The 17,182-nt window shown below is 51.3% G+C and overlaps 1 protein-coding gene across 1 annotated transcript; it reads right to left on the bottom strand.

The window, feature by feature from the left end:
• Positions 1 to 7,303: 7,303 nt before the first annotated feature.
• Positions 7,304 to 10,617, bottom strand: ADRA2A (adrenoceptor alpha 2A). The gene has a single exon (XM_021526026.3). The coding sequence runs from the start codon at positions 10,584 to 10,586 to the stop codon at positions 9,252 to 9,254; it is 1,335 nt and encodes a 444-aa protein (XP_021381701.1). The 5' UTR covers positions 10,587 to 10,617; the 3' UTR covers positions 7,304 to 9,251.
• Positions 10,618 to 17,182: the final 6,565 nt, after the last annotated feature.

Below are 17,182 nucleotides of genomic sequence, written 5' to 3'. Positions count from 1 at the left end.
TAAGCCATAAAAACAAAGACAGGTTTGTTTGGGGTTTCTTCAGCAGATTCCTAGAAAAAGACCTGGACTTAATGAGGTATTGCTGCAGCATCCAGAGGCAAGGCGAGCATGGAGTGCTGGTGTCTGCAGAGTGCCAGTCAGCCTGCAGCCACAGGAGTAGGAGGGCAGAGTAAGGCTGGAAGTCCCACACTCTGGCTCCTTCCCCAGGAGTCTGCAGGTGCCCCTCAGGTGATGCTGTGAGCATTGGGGATGCACGTACCTCAAGCAAGGACCATCATCATGGGCCTCTGTGACCTTGGAATCCAAGCTCCCTTGCCCACCACCAGCAAATTGTAGAGCTGCCTTTCCCAGATATCAGGGACAGCATGGACTCACACACCTACCCAGACCAGGGGTGTTCTTTCCTGGCAGGAAAGCAAAAGGAACCCTAAAGACACCAAAGGACACAGAGAACAATTGCCACCACACCAAACACAAATCTGCCATCCCCGACCAGTCTCTGAAAACCACTGTGAGATTTTAGTAATGGGGTGGGCAAACATGCCCACACGGCATGAGACCCCCTCCCAGAGGTCCTCCCTTACCTCCTGCCAAAAAGCTGGCCAGGCACTGCTTCACACCAAGCTGAATGAGATCAGCTTTCTGGTCCTGTTAAGCTTCTTCCGCTGGTCCATGCTGAATTATTTAAGACCATATTTTATTAATCCACCACAGCTTTTTCCACTCAACCTCTAGCAAGTCACTTAACCACTCTGAATGGGTTGCACTGGCTTCATCCTCTTGCAGTGATGCTGGCAGAGGTGAGAGAGACAAGCCATTACTCTGCTACTGCTTCTGAAATATTCCAGTAGACCAAAGTGGTCTGTTGGACAACAAGAGCACTGGATTTACCCTCACTCTAGATCTAGAGGTTCTAAACACACAAGTCCTTTTGTGTGGGTTATGACAATACTTTTGTTTAGAAAACTCCTGCTAGGATAGTGTACATACTTTTAAAACAAGCTCAGTGTAGCCAAAACCAAGCAAATTCTGGCTACAATACTGCCAGTGCCAGCACAGGGGCCAAACACCAGTCCTAGAAATTGGGCACTGAAGGAAATGTGTCCCCAGCCCCTGCCCTCCCCGTGTCCATCCTCACCTGAGCCCTGCATGCAATGACAGGCAGGCAGGGACTGTAGCTCCAAGCCATCATTGGCTGGACCAAACCAAGGGTCATTTTTTCAGTCTCCACTCACTGGCAGTGGATTCTGACAGCATTTACCACCAAGGCCAAGCAGCTGATTTCTGACTTGGGGACAGTGGTCCCACTCCTGCTCTGGTGGGGGATACACAGCCATCATTGGCTGGACCAAACCAAGGGTCATTTTTTCAGTCTCCACTCACTGGCAGTGGATTCTGACAGCATTTACCACCAAGGCCAAGCAGCTGATTTCTGACTTGGGGACAGTGGTCCCACTCCTGCTCTGGTGGGGGATACACAGCACCAGCCTGCACAACTGGTGAGGAATTATCTGCCCTCCTTCAGGCAAGATGCCATTTTTCCACATTTTCCTCTTCAGGAACGTAATTAATCTGTATGAAACAACCCTGTTTTCTTCTCAGTTTGTGTTCACTGCCCTGATAAATGAGAAGCACAGGAGAAAACCCTTCCCCCTGAGGCCTCTTTCCCCGCTGAAGATGAATGTGGCAGGAGAATGGGGTGACAGCCTGCACTGAAGTGGTACCTAAGTCCCAGAAGGTCGTGGCTCAATAATCCCAGAGGAGACCACGTTCCCACGTGGGCTGCCAAAGACAAGGATCCAAGAGAAATTTAATTCATATCAACAGATGATACTCCCATGTAACTCTGATCTTTGAACACACTCTGACATTCACAAGATGTTCTAGCTTTACTGCCCACATAAACATCCACTGGGGCTGCTATCTGGGGGGAAGAGGGAGCTAAATATTTAATTTCAGTCTATTTCATCAAATATTTAATCTATTTAATATTAATTAAATCTTGGTCTGAATAAACAACAGCTAAAAATTCACCTCTTCCTCCAAACATCTGATAACTTGAAGATGTCAGTCCATGCAATCCCAAGTGAGATGTCAATTAATTAGAGGGGAGGGTCCTATCTTTATGTTCTCAGTTGCTGGAATTGCTGTAGTGGATTGTTTTCCTCCCACAGCATTTCAGGCTGAATCCTTTTGCAGATGGGTGTACAGCAGTATCATCTGGGTTACACCAACCACTTCCACACCCAGCTTCACCATGTCTCATTTTCCATGGCCTCTATTTGTACATCCCCAAGTGTGTGCCCTCATCCTATCCCCAGTCACTCCTACATCCTCAGCAGTGGGAATCCATGAAGCTAAGATGATGAAAACAGCTATTTGACTTAGGGCAAACAAAACCCAGGTCCCCCACGGGTGGATGTCACTCCTTTGTGACACCACATTGTTTCCTAGTCCTTGACCACCCTCCTGACACAGTTGCACGTGCAATGGGCAATGTTTAACACACGTTTAATTGCACATGCAATATGAAATGGTTACACCGCAGTGGCATTCAAATCTCTCACATCACCCAGCAGCAGGGTCAGGAACAGGCATTTCTGGGAACAGTGAGCAACAGCTACAATAGGAGCAGATAATTTCCAAAGCAAATGTTTAAGCCAATTAACACTGGGCTTTAAAGGCAGTTGCCACCATTGCATCTGTTGCTACAATCATCTTATTTTACTACAGAAAACCCTGTTTGGAGCAAATCCCATCCATACCAGTCACAGCAGCCAGAGCACATTCTCTAATTAGTCCCCACAGAGCCAACAGTGATGAAAGATTGCCCTGCATCCAGCACTGCTTACCTTGCTCTCCTCAGTGCGTGCCCAACTCAGCAGAGCAGCATTTAGCTTTTCTTTTCCTCCCTGCTGCACTGTTTAAAAGCCATCTCACCCAAAGACTGACTGGTGTTGATGAAAGCAACTATACTGCTTCTCAGAATGTATCGGATGTATCTTCATTACCCTGAGACAGCAACACCAAAGGCCCTAGATGGTAAATCTTCCAAAGTAAGCAAGTCAGGTGATTTCATTTGAACTGGACATTTTAACTCTCCTATCCCCACTAGATTTTGAGGCTGGTTTAAAGCCACAGGATATTTGTTTTAAAATAATAAATTCAGGATTACTTTTAACTTAACATCTCTGAAGTATAAATATTTGGGTTGTGCTTAGGTTACACGTCAAACCCATAATCAAGAGTAAAACAGGGCGACTGCGTTCCCTTTTCATGGTGGCCACGTGGTTGACTGGGGTCATGCCACTTCTCTGTGTTTTGGGTACTCCCTGGGGAAAAGAAGAGCTCAGTGCTGAATTTGGTGTCCCCTGTGGAAGTGTGCCCTGTCTCGGTAATAGCACAGCAGAGACAACAAGCATGGAGAGCTGTTTGTGCCAAGGAAAGGTTGCCTAAATTAAAAACAGGACCTTCATTCTGGCAAGCCCTGCTCAAGGAGCCATTTCAGCCCAAGTATCTGCATCGTGGAACCAAGAACAAGCTCAGCCTTACACAGAGAGGGCTTATCACTAGATTATCCAGGAACTGTGGCTGCAGGAATAAGCTGGAAAAAGGGGGAGCTCCAGCAGGGTATAAATCAGCATCCCAGTAGCCAAGCTCCCAGGTCTGCCACACTCAGGGTCCAACCCTGCATGGTTTGGTCTGCAAGAGGAGCAGTTTGTCCAAATTCTTCTAGTGCCAAAAGTTATCCTGGTAGCAAAAGACCAGAATTCATCTTTTCACTTCTCAAAAAAGTTCAGTCAGTTCAGAAAAGAAGTGTGGGTGCAGAGTCCTAAATATTTATATATTTATTTCATTTTTTACAGGGAATCTTTCAGTAACACCTTAAGGTATCAAACTTAAGATGAATACTTTGCAGCAATGCCACATGCACAGATGAAGAAAAGGCGGCCTCCACCAGAAATTATTTTATCAGAGATGTCCAGCAACAAGAAGCTTGTCTTTTTCTTTTTTTCTGTGGAGAGCAATTGAAAAACAAGAAAAAAAGGCCATAAAGTCATGGTCCAACAAAACAACTGTTTCAAACAGCAACAGAGCAATCTATTGCTCCATGCAGCAGCTGACTTAAAGCAAATGTTTCTCATGTCTGGGAGTGAACCCTGCAGCAGGTCACAGAGCTCTGGAGGACCTCAAGGCTGCTCCTGCAAATGCAATATCCTGGGCTGTGCCCAAACCAATTTGGGCCAAAGGCTGCAGGCGCTGCACGCAGGAAAGCAGGGACACTCAGGTCAGCTCGTCTCACCTCCTGGTAAAACCCATTCCCTCCATCACTCACCCAGAGCCAGCTGCTGGCTTTTGACTCAAACACGCCTTTGAAAGCCCTCCAGACCCGCTGCAGAGCATTGCCAACAGGAAACACGTGTCAGTGGAATTTCTCCACTAGTGCAAAAGGCACTGCTGGCCCCAGGAAATCCCAGAGCACCCAATGACCCCCAGGCCTCCTGGGAAGGGCCTTGCTCTTCACTATTCCCTAAAATCTGCTACAGGCCACTCTCAGAGCCACAGAAGCAAAGCAGTACCTGAGATCCAAGCCAGCACGGATGCTTTCTCTGAACTCGGCCAACATGGAATCGACGATCACACTAACAGACTGAACTAGAGCTTAAGCAGTTTTAAACTAGTTTAAGCCAACAAGTTTATACCTTTGTTGATGATACCTCAAGTGAGGGTGTTGTCTTCCTGCTCCCTTTTATAGTCTATCCTCATGCCTCTCTATTGGATTTGGGTGTTGAGACCCACCTCATGCCCCCATACTCCTGGATGTGAGATGATGACCTCAAAATTTGTGGTCCTTGTTGGAAAATGAGTTCTCCTAGGGGACAGCTTAAATGGCCAAGGTGCCCCAAGATGGAAAAATGCTGAATGACCAGCTCAAACATCAGTATCTCCATTCAACACCTCTTAACAACCCCTGCTCCACAACAGCAGGCCTCCTCCTCTGCTTGCATGACACCTCCCTCCTGGGACTAGCCATGGTCTGACACAAAAAAGGCACAGATTCCTGTGTCCTCCACAGCCCTGTTCACCATCCCCTCTGCTCAGCCTTGAGGATATTTGGGTTGTGCTGTAGCCTCCCTGCACTGTGCATTCCTGCACTGTGAGCCCCAGATGGAATTTCACCTGGACTTCCAAGGGCTCAGACTACAACACTTTCTGTTCCCAGAGATGTTGGGATTTGGTCCTGAGCATTTGTGAGCCGAGTGACTGCCAGTGGCTACTGCAAGGGTTGGGCTGATGAAAATTCTGTTCTCTCTTCACTCCATTTCTACACCTTAAGGACAGAAATCACAGCTACTACAAACATTTCACAAGTCACAGAGATGCTCCTATAAACCACCTGCAAAGAGCAGTTCACACCAGAGATGATGAGAGCTGCAAGTGGAGCTGTCTGCCAGGGCACTGGCTATAATAATGGAGCAATCTCAACAGACTTTGAACTTTTCCAAAGAACAGGGAATATTAAGAAATAAGACAAAGAGCTTCAAATGGTGAAAGCTTCACAGGCAGCATGGCCACCACCCAACCCAGAGGGAACCTTCCCCTGAGCATGAGGATGCAGGGTGGGACTGGGGGTACTTAGAGCACAGGAAGGCTGATGGACACTGCCTGAAATCTGCCAAGGCTCCTCTGGGTGTGGGAAACTCATTTTGTGTGAGCAGAGTGATTTAGGCCAAGTCCCTCCCTCACTGGAAAGAGGCTCCTCTCTGTGACCAGCTCCTTGGCCCCCTGAGAACGTGGACCAAAACCCCATGGGAACAAATGAAGGGCTCAGGGACAAGCCCTGGGCAGGCAGCCACAGGTCTCTGCAAGAGCAGCCCTGCTGCTCATGCAGCTCTCCCCAGAAGCATTTCAGGACATTTGCTCCTCCAGACCAACTCACCTGAGCTCCTCCTGCACATGCCTTGTCTGGCACCTTTATGTCCTCCTCAGGGGTCCCCATACAAGGGGTGGTGTGCAGGGTGACCCCACAGAGGAAAGTGGTGGAGAAACATCTCCCAGGGCACAGCTGGCAGTGGTGTGTCTGCCTGGTGTTTGCTGTGCCAGCCTGGCTGGCTCCCACCCAGCTGGGGAGACAGGTTCCCCCTCCTCCCCTCACACCATTAACCTTTCAGCCCCAAAATAAAAGGTTATAAAAAACAATCAAAGTACATTACATCCCTTAATGCGTCATTTGCAAGGGAATGACCTGGAAGCAATGATGGGGAGGGAGTCAGGAGGGGGAAGGGGAAGAACCTCAGTCTCCCAGCCCCAAACCCTGCAAAATACTCTACTGTCCACAACAGAGATTTGGCAGCAAGGACAACTGACAGCCAGAGGGGTGGAGCAAGTGCAATCAATGGCTCTGGATCACTTCATGTCCCAGGAACTGACCCAGAGTCTCCCACAGGATCTACTTTGTAAAACCCTCCAAAGCCATCAGGGTCAGCCCAGACCAGAGTGGAAGCAGGACACTCTACCCAAACCAAGTTCCCCTGACCTGCAAAGGCCACCATGGGGTGACCCAGATGTTCATCCCTGGGTCACCATCAGGTGCCCTACACCCCGCAGTGATGCTGCCTGCACACCCTGGCCCCCTGCCACTGTGCCAAGCACCTCCAGCTGCACCCCTGGGGCACTGGCAGAGTGGAGCCACTGGACCAGCAGCTCCCACACGGAGCTCTGGTCATTTATTTTCTCACCAGGAGAAGTTCCATATTCGGTGGGAGAACGTTCCCCCATCACCTCCCTCAGGGAGGGTCTTGGCAGCACTGGTGAAAGGGCAAGCAAGCCCTACCTCCTGGGGGCTGGAAGTGGACACTCGGGTGGACACTCCTGCGTTTATCACAGAATGTTGCCTTCCAGCCTAATTGTTTCTAATCCCATTTGCAAACTCATTATTACAAACCCTCACAATAGCTGCAGATGCCATGGCAGGCAGGCTGCACTCCCAGGGTGCCACTCACACCCTCAAACCCTACGCTCTTTTCTTGAACAAACACATGAATGCCCTTCCTGTGGCACAGAGAGGGGGGTGGAAATACCCAAGAAATATCAAGGACTCATTTGTTATTATGCCACTGCATCATGAACAGAGCCATTGTTCCTACCTGGGCTGACAATCCCTTTCAGACAACACGAGTGCTTTTCCCAGTGTGTTCTTCAAAAAATGGCAAAACCAAAGGTACCGGCAGATCGCTGAATGGTTCAGAAAATGAAATACAACAAAATAAAACAGCTAACGTTATTCAGAGGATTTTCACACTTGATCTGTAAACGCTTTTTTATTTAATAAAAATAATCATCCATTATAGCAATTTCTGCTTGTGGTTTGGTTTTGTTTTTGTTTTGTTTTGTTTTTTTACATTAAAGCACAGTTTATTTGCTTTCCTCACCTCTTGAGGATTCAGTTCTGAAAATGCAAGTGAATGTAAACACTGCTCTCCAAGTCCCAAGATGCATCCAGGGACACTTGGAGTTAATTAGAAAGTCAAAAGAGAGCAAAATCAACAAAACACTTCCCAAAAGTAAAAACTTATTTTTGAAGTCTCTTTCTATGTACCATACAACTCCAGAAAAGGCAAATTCATTTATACATTCAACGTATACAAACTTTGCTTTCTCCAAACCATTTCTGTGTCCTGTCAGCATTTGATAAAGCTGTTTTCCTAGCATTAAAAAACTTATTTATTGTGTTAAATCAAAAGTTTTTCCTATAAATGTTCTCCAGAAATTTTTTCATGGCACAAGGATGTTAGATTTGTTCTGTCCATTTTTGTTTTTGGATTTTATTTTTTTAGCACAAAGAGCTGAAAGCCATTTCAGGAAAGAGTGTAAAAGCAGTATTAACTCTCTCTCCTGTTCCAATCTCACAATATTTACACTTGGATTAAAAAAAAAAAAAAGCTTAATTACACTATAAAACAATGGAGAAACTGGAAGTTAAGTTTCTCATTTCAGAGTTTTGCCTTGTATAAGACTGAAAGAGGGATGCTTCCCTATTTCCTAGGAAAGATGAGACTGGCAAGTTAAAAACTGAACTCTTTCTTAATTGAGAAAGATGAATGGCCACTGTGCACAAACCCCTTCATCTCTGCAGGAAATCCTGCAGGAGTTAAACCATCACAAATCAGCACAGATGAGAGAACATGGTAGGCAGAGCCCTGCTGTTTGCTTTGAAACGTGACTATTTACAGTTGAGGTGGAGGAAGCAAGTGAGCATCGAACACATTTCAGTGCTGCAGAGCGGTATAAAATCAAACGAGATTAACTCGTGGGGAGCTTGGCAGGGTCCCAAGGCTCACGTTGCAAGGGAGACAGTCTCTGTTGCCTGGGACATCCCTGCCTGCACAGCAAAGCCATCGCTCTGTCGGGCTCTGCTCTCACAGTAACGAGATGGCAGTTGCCATCTCAGCTGTGTTGTGTCACAGGCAACACAGAAATTAAACAGAAACAGGTATGACATTAAAAGAATAGCAACAAAAATAGCCAGTCTGGTGAGGTCTGGGATCCTAAGCTTTAAAGCCAAAAAAAAAAAAAAAAAAAAAAAAAAAAAAAAAAAAAAGAGACAGGAATTTGGGAATTTTGGTAATATTATCAAACTGTCAGGTAGGGGATGGCTCTAGTTGCTCAGTGGTTTTGCAGGGGGTAGGAAAAGAAAGACCTTTAAAGTACCAAAGATAATTATAGCATTCACAGTTTCAAAGCTGCTTGCCTTACAAAAATTAAGACATTCAAATTCAAGAATACAATACTGTATTTTACAAGAGGGTCAAAATTCATTACATATACAACGGGGGTGGGGGCGGGGTGGGGGGGGGGAAGTCACAACAAAATAAAAAAGCCAACACCTCTGGTGGGCATACTCCCTCTTTGTTGTTCGTCTCGCAGAGCTGCATGATGTTTGCCTTTAAAGAGTCAAACTGAGCAGTCATGAGAATATCCACTGAGGGATTCTGGCAAAAGAAAAAAAAAAAAGAACTAACAAAATAAACCAAGCAAGTCAAAGGCCATCCTCCCCTGGCAAGCTGAATGCCACGGCTCGGACCTCCACTTGCCTGCTGCTCCTCACTGTTCCCACAGGCTCATCTCAGGTTTTAAAGGCTTCCTGCTCATGAGCTGAAGGAAACCATCCCACGCAAGCACAGCCCAAGAGAGACGTACTTCACACTCCTACAAAGTCTTGGTTAGTCCTGCCAGTACCAAAGGGTCCTTCAAACATTCCTTTTCCTCTCTATCCTGCAGAGGATCCTTTTGAAAGCCCGTCTGAAGTCATGGTTGAAAATGGTATAGATGACGGGGTTCAGGGAGCTATTGCAGTAACCAAACCAGAAGAAGAACTTGAAGAGGGTGTCAGGCACGGAGCAGCTCTCGCAGACGGCCATCAGCGTGTAGGTGAAGAAGAAGGGGAACCAGCAGATGACAAAGACCCCGATCACCACTGCAAGCACAAAGGTGAAACGCTTCTCCCGGTTCTGCCTGCCTCTCCAGCGGGACCCTTTGGTGTTCCTCTCCTCCTCTGTCTTCCTGGGCAAACTGTCCCCGGGCTTAATTTGGCTCAGCTTAGTCTTGGTCTTTCCTCTCGATGGCCTCTCTGACTTCTTGCACTGGTTGTTCTCCTGGTGCTCAGAGGAAGAGGTCTCCTCCATGTCTATGCCATTGACCTCTCCCTCTTGCCCACCACTGCCTCCTGCTGCCTTCTCCCCGTTGAGCTGCGCTGTGGCTGGCAGGTCCTCCTTGTCAGTCAAGCCATTCTGCTTCTTCTCGGGGCGCTCTGCCCGCTTGTTCGGCGGGACCCTGGTTCTCCTCTTGGCTATCTGGTAGATGCGCATGTAGACCAGGATCATGATGAGGCAGGGGGCAAAGAAGGAGCCGATGCTAGAAGAGATGATGTACCACTTCTCATCGTTGATCTTGCACCCTGCCACCCCCTGGTCAGCCTGCTGCCCGCTCTTCTTCTCGATGGAGATGAGTGGTGGGAAGGAGATGACAGCCGAGATGACCCAGACGATGAAGATGATGCATTTGATGCGTCGCGGGGTACGCTTGAGGTTGTACTCGATGGCTTGCGTAATGGACCAGTACCGGTCCAGGCTGATGGCACAGAGGTGCACAATGGAGGAGGTGCAGAACAGCACATCCAAGGCCAGGTAGATCTCACACCAGACTTTACCGAAGTACCAGTACCCCATCACCTCATTTGCCAGCGAGAAGGGGATGACCAGCGTGGCCACCAGGATGTCAGCTGAGGCTAAGGAGACCAGGAAGAGGTTCTGGGGGGCTTTGAGCGCCCGGCTGGTGAAGACAGCGATGATGACCAGGACGTTGCCAAAGACGGTGAACAGCATGAGCAAGCTGGCCAGGCTGATGAGAGTGATGGTGGTGTGCAGAGGGTACGGCGTGCCCCAGCCCGGGCCGGCCCCGCTGTCGTTGAAGGTCCCATTAGCGCCGGGAGGGGGGTAGCCCTCCTCCTCCTCCAGCTGCCGCTGGTACTCCATGGAGGAGAAGAAGTGGCCCCTCTCCGTGAACGGGCGCTCCAGGTTAAACATCAACCCCGGCTGAGCGGACACCCCCGCCCTTCGCCCCGGCTCCACCCGCGCCGCGCCCGGCTCCGAGCGCGGCTCGCCCGCGTCCTACTGCGCCTCCGGCCGGGGCAGAGCGGCGCGCCGGGGGCCGGGGGGCTGCGGGCGGGCACGGCGCATCCTGAGCGCTGCCGCGGGACCCCCGAGCGCGCCGGGACGGGCGGAGCGGGGCCGAGGCTGGAGCTGCAGCCGGCCGCGGCTGCTCTGCCTCGCTCGCCGCCGAGCAGCTTTATAGCCCCGGATCGGGCCGGGGCTGCCGCGTCAGCCCCACGTGGGGAGCTGCCCCCGGTGCGCGCACACGCACACACAGACACAGACAGAGACACACATGGACGGGCAGACACACACGGACACGCAGCCCGACTCGCACACCGCGCACCCTGCACCCACACCGACACTCGCGTCCTCCGCACACGCCCCTCGCTCAGCTCCCACGCCCGCTCCGCGCACACACCGCACCCGCTCGCACTGCCTGTATTTGCACACCCGCTCGCTCCCCGCCACTTCCGCGCACACATCCGCACCCACTGTCACGCTGTCCCCATCCCAGGGTCTCGCCCAGCCCGGCTCTCCGCTCCGCCCGGAGAGAGGAGCGGCCCCGCGGAGCGAGCCCCACTGTCTCCGGGGATGGGCGTGCGAGGGGCGGCTGGAGGCGATAACCGTGCGGCCGCTGCGGAGGCTCCGCGGGCCGCAGGGAGTGAAAGCTGCCGCACAGTTCCGCCTGTGCGCCGGGGAACGGACGGGCTGCGCTCCGGCTGCCGGGTGTGCGGCCGTGCGTGCTGGGAGCCCCGAGGGCAGCGCCTTCCCCACGCCCACGCGTGTCAGCCCGGGAGGGCTGGGCTGCCGGCCCCGAGGGCGAGGGAGCCCGCGGGATGGAGGAGACCGCGGGACGGAGGGAGCCCGCGGGATGCGTACCCCGAGGGATGAAGGGAGCCCGCGGGATGGGGGAGCCCGCGGGATGCGGGACGGGATGGGGGAGCCCGCGGGATGGAGGGAGCCCGCGGGATGCGGGAGCCCGCGGGATGGAGGGAGCCCGCGGGATGCGGGACGGGATGCGGGAGCCCGCGGGATGCGGGAGCCCACGGGATGCGGGAGCCCGCGGGATGCGGGGCGGGATGCGGGACGGGATGCGGGAGCCCGCGGGATGCGGGAGCCCACGGGATGCGGGAGCCCGCGGGATGCGGGACGGGATGCGGGAGCCCGCGGGATGCGGGAGCCCGCGGGATGCGGGACGGGATGCGGGAGCCCGCGGGATGCCGGGCGGGATGCGGGAGCCCGCGCACGGCGGCCCCGGCGGCGGCCCGGGCAGCGCGGGGGGGCAGTGGCACCTGGCGGCCGCGGCGCCTCACTGCACCCGCCGCGCCGAGCGGCGGCCCCGGTGCGGCGGCCCCGACGGCCGAGGGGCGGACGGGGCGGCGGGGCAGCCCCGCACTGCCGCACCGACCCCAGCCCGGCTCAGCCCCGCCGCACGGGCACCCACGGCGGCCCCACGCCACAGCACAGGCTCAGCACACTCGCTCCTGGCAGTCCCGCAGGGGCAGCTGCCTTGCAGGGTGCCCCACACCTGGGAAACCTCCCCAGGCGCTCCCCGACAGCACCGGGGCTGGCATCACCTCCGTGGCTGCAGCAGCAGTGTAGAAGCTCTGTAATAGCAAAGGAACAATAGTGACACTCCGGGAATCCCACCCAGCCCTGATGCTGCCAGCTCAGCACGTACAGATCACTCACCTGCAAAGCACGTGGCCTCCAGCCCCCATCCCTCACTCGCAGCCTCTTTCCTCTCGGTTTCAGATGGTTCTAGCGATGCTCACTTGATGCTCCAGATTCAGGCTGCTCTCAATCGCCGTGCTGAATGCTCGAGCCAATGAACCGATTTCCTCTGCAAGAGGAAAGCCTTCAGGGAGGAAGGCCTGTCATCTTTGTCCCTGTGCCACACACCGTGTTATAAGCCAGGCCCAGGAGCAGTGACGCCCAAGAGAGGGAACAGGAATGGGAGAGACAGCGTCTGGGAGCCAGAGAGCACAGCCTCTGGGACTGGCACAGGGCTGAGTGAGGGGAAAGGGGGAATCCCTTTGCCTGAGCAAGTGAGTGCAGGGCCCACTGCACTGGTGTGTCTAAGAAAAGGGCAAAATTCAGAGAATAACTCAAAACCTGTAAATTGAACCCCAGATGACTGGCATTCTCACAGAAAATATCTGTCTGAGAGTAAAGGTGACATACAAACACAGATTTCACTGCAAGGATGAGAGGACTAAATCACCTAAGTCTATGGCAAGGCCAGGTGAGAGGTCAAGGATATGCTGGACTTTGCAAACATCCCCTTCCTGTAGGGGACTGCTGTGTTTTGTAGATGCCTTGCTCTGCCTGGCAGAGGGTCTTCCTCAGATAAGGAGTCTTCAACACTCTTGGCAGAAGCCTCCTTGGTCACTGCTTGGGTGGAAGGACCCAGACAGGGAAGGATGAGGCTGCGCCCAGCCCGCGTGATTGACCCCTTCTGTGGTCAATTTGATCCATTCCAACAGTTCACCTTCACTAAGGCCACCAGGGACTGTCTGAGATGCTTTGCTCAGGCCTGGGATGGTGCCTTTCTGGAAACACTCTGCCTTCCCCCCATGCTCTCTGCATTCCCCAGCACAGACAGACTGCCAATTTAAATTACAAAGCATGACCAGCTGCCTTGATTTTCCATCTCTTTTTGTAGCTAGACGCCCTCAGTCTGCCTGAAGCTAAACACAGCCAACAATGTTGCTCCTGATCCACTACATGGCAAAAGCAGCTTTGATCAGTTCAGTTTGCTGGGACAAAGAGCTCAAGGGGAACATGAGGCCAAAGGCCTGAAGAAAAGGGTTTGTCCCAGAAACACCACTAGAAAGAGAGCTCTCTGCAAGTGGGGAACAGCTGGGATGACATTGTGTTCATCTCAGAGAGGGAGAAAACCTGCCTCATCAAAGGCACTTTCCTCTCATTGCCACCATTGTTGTGCGTGTGACATCTCTGTGATTTTATTGACACCAGAAGTGCTCAGCACTGTCTGCAAAGTGACTCAGTAATGCTCTCTCCCTTTGATTTTCTCTGCAGGTTACCTCATGGCTCTGCCCAAGTGTTGAGATGAAGGCTGGTCAGAAATTGCAAGAGCTGGCAAGTAGCCTGAAGATCTCACATGACAACCCATGGCACACCCTGTCCTACAGGACAGCTGTCTTTACAAGTCTATACCACGCTTAATGATAATTCGTAATATTCATAAAGCCTTAACTCCCAGAGTCCTGGGATTAGGCAAGAAACTTGAATTTTTAGCCTCTGGAACGCTGTAGAGAAAAGTTCCACAGGGACAAAGAACAGCAGGCAAAGAACATTTTTATATCAATTCCCTGACGTTTGCATCCAGACGCTCAATTTTTGCATGCGTGCTGCTGACAGCGTTAATATGAGTAATAAGACTCTGCAGATCAAATTCAGTCGACAAGTGCCTGACAAGACAGCCCAGAAAACAGCCTGTTCTCTGCAGCATCCCACACTGAAGACCTGCAGGAGCCTGCCCTTTCCCCAGAAAGCAGCCTGGTCTCTCAGCAGAGCCCTACAAGGAATCAGGCTCGCCAGACAAGGGGGGATGGCCTGGGTGCACACTAATGAGTGAGGCTGAAGGCTGTCAAGCCTCCTGTGATGGCTCCCCTCCAGCAGCTGCCATCCCGGGAGGGCAGCAGTGCCCTTTGCAAGGCACGGCGGCCAAGTTCGCATTCAGCACGCGTGCCTCGAGCGCGGCCCCGCAAACAAACTGACCTTTCCAGCTGTTTCAGGTCATTAATTAGGCATGCTGCCTCCATGTTTATACATCTCCTCCACTCCTCGACTCCAGCATCGCTTCCAGCATCGTCTCCATTGCAGGGAACCAGGACCACCCTCCCCTGTTGCCTCTTGGGGAGAAGGAGCTGAGAAATGTTCATGTGGTCCGGGAGTTGCTCACAGCACAAAGCAAACCACATATGGAGAGAGAATCTCTGGGAAGGATCGCTATGGTAATAAGGCTGTAAAATGTGTGTTTTGAGCAAGCAGCCCCAGGAATTGTTTATTTCCAGAAGAGCAGTGAGATTCTGGCAGGGGAAAATTTTAAAAAGACCGGTGAAGGACCAAGGCTTGCTTTTTGGACAGTCTGTTTCAGGCCTAAGAAACTGGACAAACCTAAAGCTATGTCAAGGTATGGCAGCACAGATTCCTGGGGGGACCACATGAAAGGGACAACCATTGGAACAAGGTACAGAAATTATTGCTCAGCAGAAGCTTTCAAGAGCAACTTGACACAAGCATAAAAGAGGAAAGCCTTGTAGCTGTGGGTGCTGCGCACCTGGAGGTAAACAGCAGTCACAGTTTGCTTTGCATGAGCTCTGCAATTTGCATTGATCTCAATATTTGCATATCCATGGCAGGAAGCCCTTGTTGTAGCTGTGTATTTTGATCATGCTGCTGGGCTTATCTGACTATATCAAAGCAGGGTGTCTTTCAGGAGGATTTACCTTACTAACCGTTCAGTTACCTTTGGGAGCAAGGCACTGAAATCCCATGGCTCGTCACCCCCTCTGGACTAATGACTGAGTAGGCCCTTCACAGCAGCTTCAATTTGGTCAGTTTTCCTGCACGTCTAGGAAAAGCCAGCAGAGATGCAGCTAAGTCACACCAAAATATTGTTTTCCCTTTTACTGTGTTAACTCCAGGAGGAGAAACAGCATAGAAGCTATCAGGGAAGAGGCACAGACATTCCACAGGCAAATTTGGCTTTACAATGTTCCACTGCAAAGTAACACAGCAAGCACACCTTCCATTTCCAGGCAGATGTCTCAAATGTTGTGATTCCTATTTTCCTTCTATTTCTAAATTAAATTCAAAAAGTGTCTAGTGTAGCCACCCCTCCAGCTGCTTTGAGACCCCAGGCACATTTCTTCCTACACACATTCAGACCCACAGCCTTTCCATTCCTGCACGTGAGAGTTTGGGGTTTGCTCTTTTCACAGATCTCACAGCAATAGCTTACGAAGAGCCAGGCATGTTTTTCAACAGAGTCTTTCTGAACTTGGCTGCTGGATGTACTTTTCCAAATTATTTGAATAAATCAGTAGGAAATGGATAGCTGCAGCAGTGGTCTGTGCTAGCACCTAATCCCCTTGTGAGCAAAGGTGCTGCCATGGTATCAGATGTTCAGAGGGGAAGGAAAGGAGACACACTGAATATTACCTACAGTGGCAATTCTTCACTCCCCCCATCTGCAGACAGCTGGCTCAAAACAGCACAAGATGGATGCTGTGTGACCACCTGCTCCTCAGGTGGTTTTTTTGCAAGCAACTTGAAATCTCTGCTTGCCTTTCCTCTGCTGTTTGGGTTGCCTGCCCTGTTCAGCAAGATTTTAACTACCAAATTTGATTGCACAGCCCTAAACCAACAGCCAAGAGAAACATTTCCATGCTACAGATTATAGCGTGGCAGTCAGGGGCGAGGCTGACATGGGGATTGTGCTCGTGCAAGCCTCAGGTTTATTTGTTCAGTATTTTCCCTCTTGCTTCTTCCTGGTGTCACAGTGTCCTGGAACATAAAAGGCTCATTTCAGCACTGCAGGAGGAGCACTGCACAAGAAACCTCCCTGGCTGTCTGCATGTTTCTGGCTTGTGTCCCTCAGGCACTTCAATGCCTATGGGAGAAGGGAGAGTGAAATGTGCATTTTCTCTCTGCAGTACCCACAAATGCACACACACGTACCTCTGTGCCAAGCATAAGGTGAGTGAGTTTTTATGAAGTGTTGTTTTCTTTATTCAGTTCTCTGTTTGGGACTTCTTCCTCGCTGCATCCTGCTACATGGCCAGAACTAAACACCAGGGGGCCATCCCTCAGTGCTGGGGAGCAGCTCCATTCCCCTCACCAGGCTTCCCAGCGTGCCAGCTCACAAGGTAGAGCCCACTGAAATTAGCCAAGAACTGTGGAAAGATAGTAAAAAATAAACCAAACTGTCTATGGACCATTCCTAATATACTACAGGGATCTTCCATACTGCTCACTGTCAGGGGACTGAGTCATTGCCTCTCATAAAACCCTGTACCAGACTACAGTGGGCTTTCCATACCTAATGACCACATAGACAAAACACAGCCAAAACCTTCCATCCCTGGCCAGACCTAGGGTAGGTGGTACTCCCCAGCATCTGGCTCCACTCCTGCCTGGAGGCTGCCCACAAACAGCCTTGGTCCTATGGGTATTCCCTGATCTGCTCCCATGCAAATACTCCTCTCAGCAGCAATGCCCAGCAAGGAATAACCAAGCCAGAAGCATTGCCACACTCCTGGAACCAGGGCAAGCAGGTCAGTGTCCCAGCCAGTCACAAAGGGAATGCCTCTCCAAGCCTGCACTGCAACAGCTCACCCCAAGAGGTGGTAGATGCCCCATTCCTAAAAGTGCTCATGGTCAGGTTGGTTGGGGAACTGAGCAACCAGATCTAGTTGAAGATGTCCCTGCTCATGGCAGGGGAGTTGGATTGGATTAGATGATTTTTACAATGCCTTCCAACCCAGACCATTCTATGA

This window comes from Lonchura striata, chromosome 7 (assembly GCF_046129695.1).
Source record: "Lonchura striata isolate bLonStr1 chromosome 7, bLonStr1.mat, whole genome shotgun sequence".
NCBI lineage: Eukaryota > Metazoa > Chordata > Aves > Passeriformes > Estrildidae > Lonchura > Lonchura striata.
This window is presented reverse-complemented; position numbering and strand designations above follow the sequence as displayed.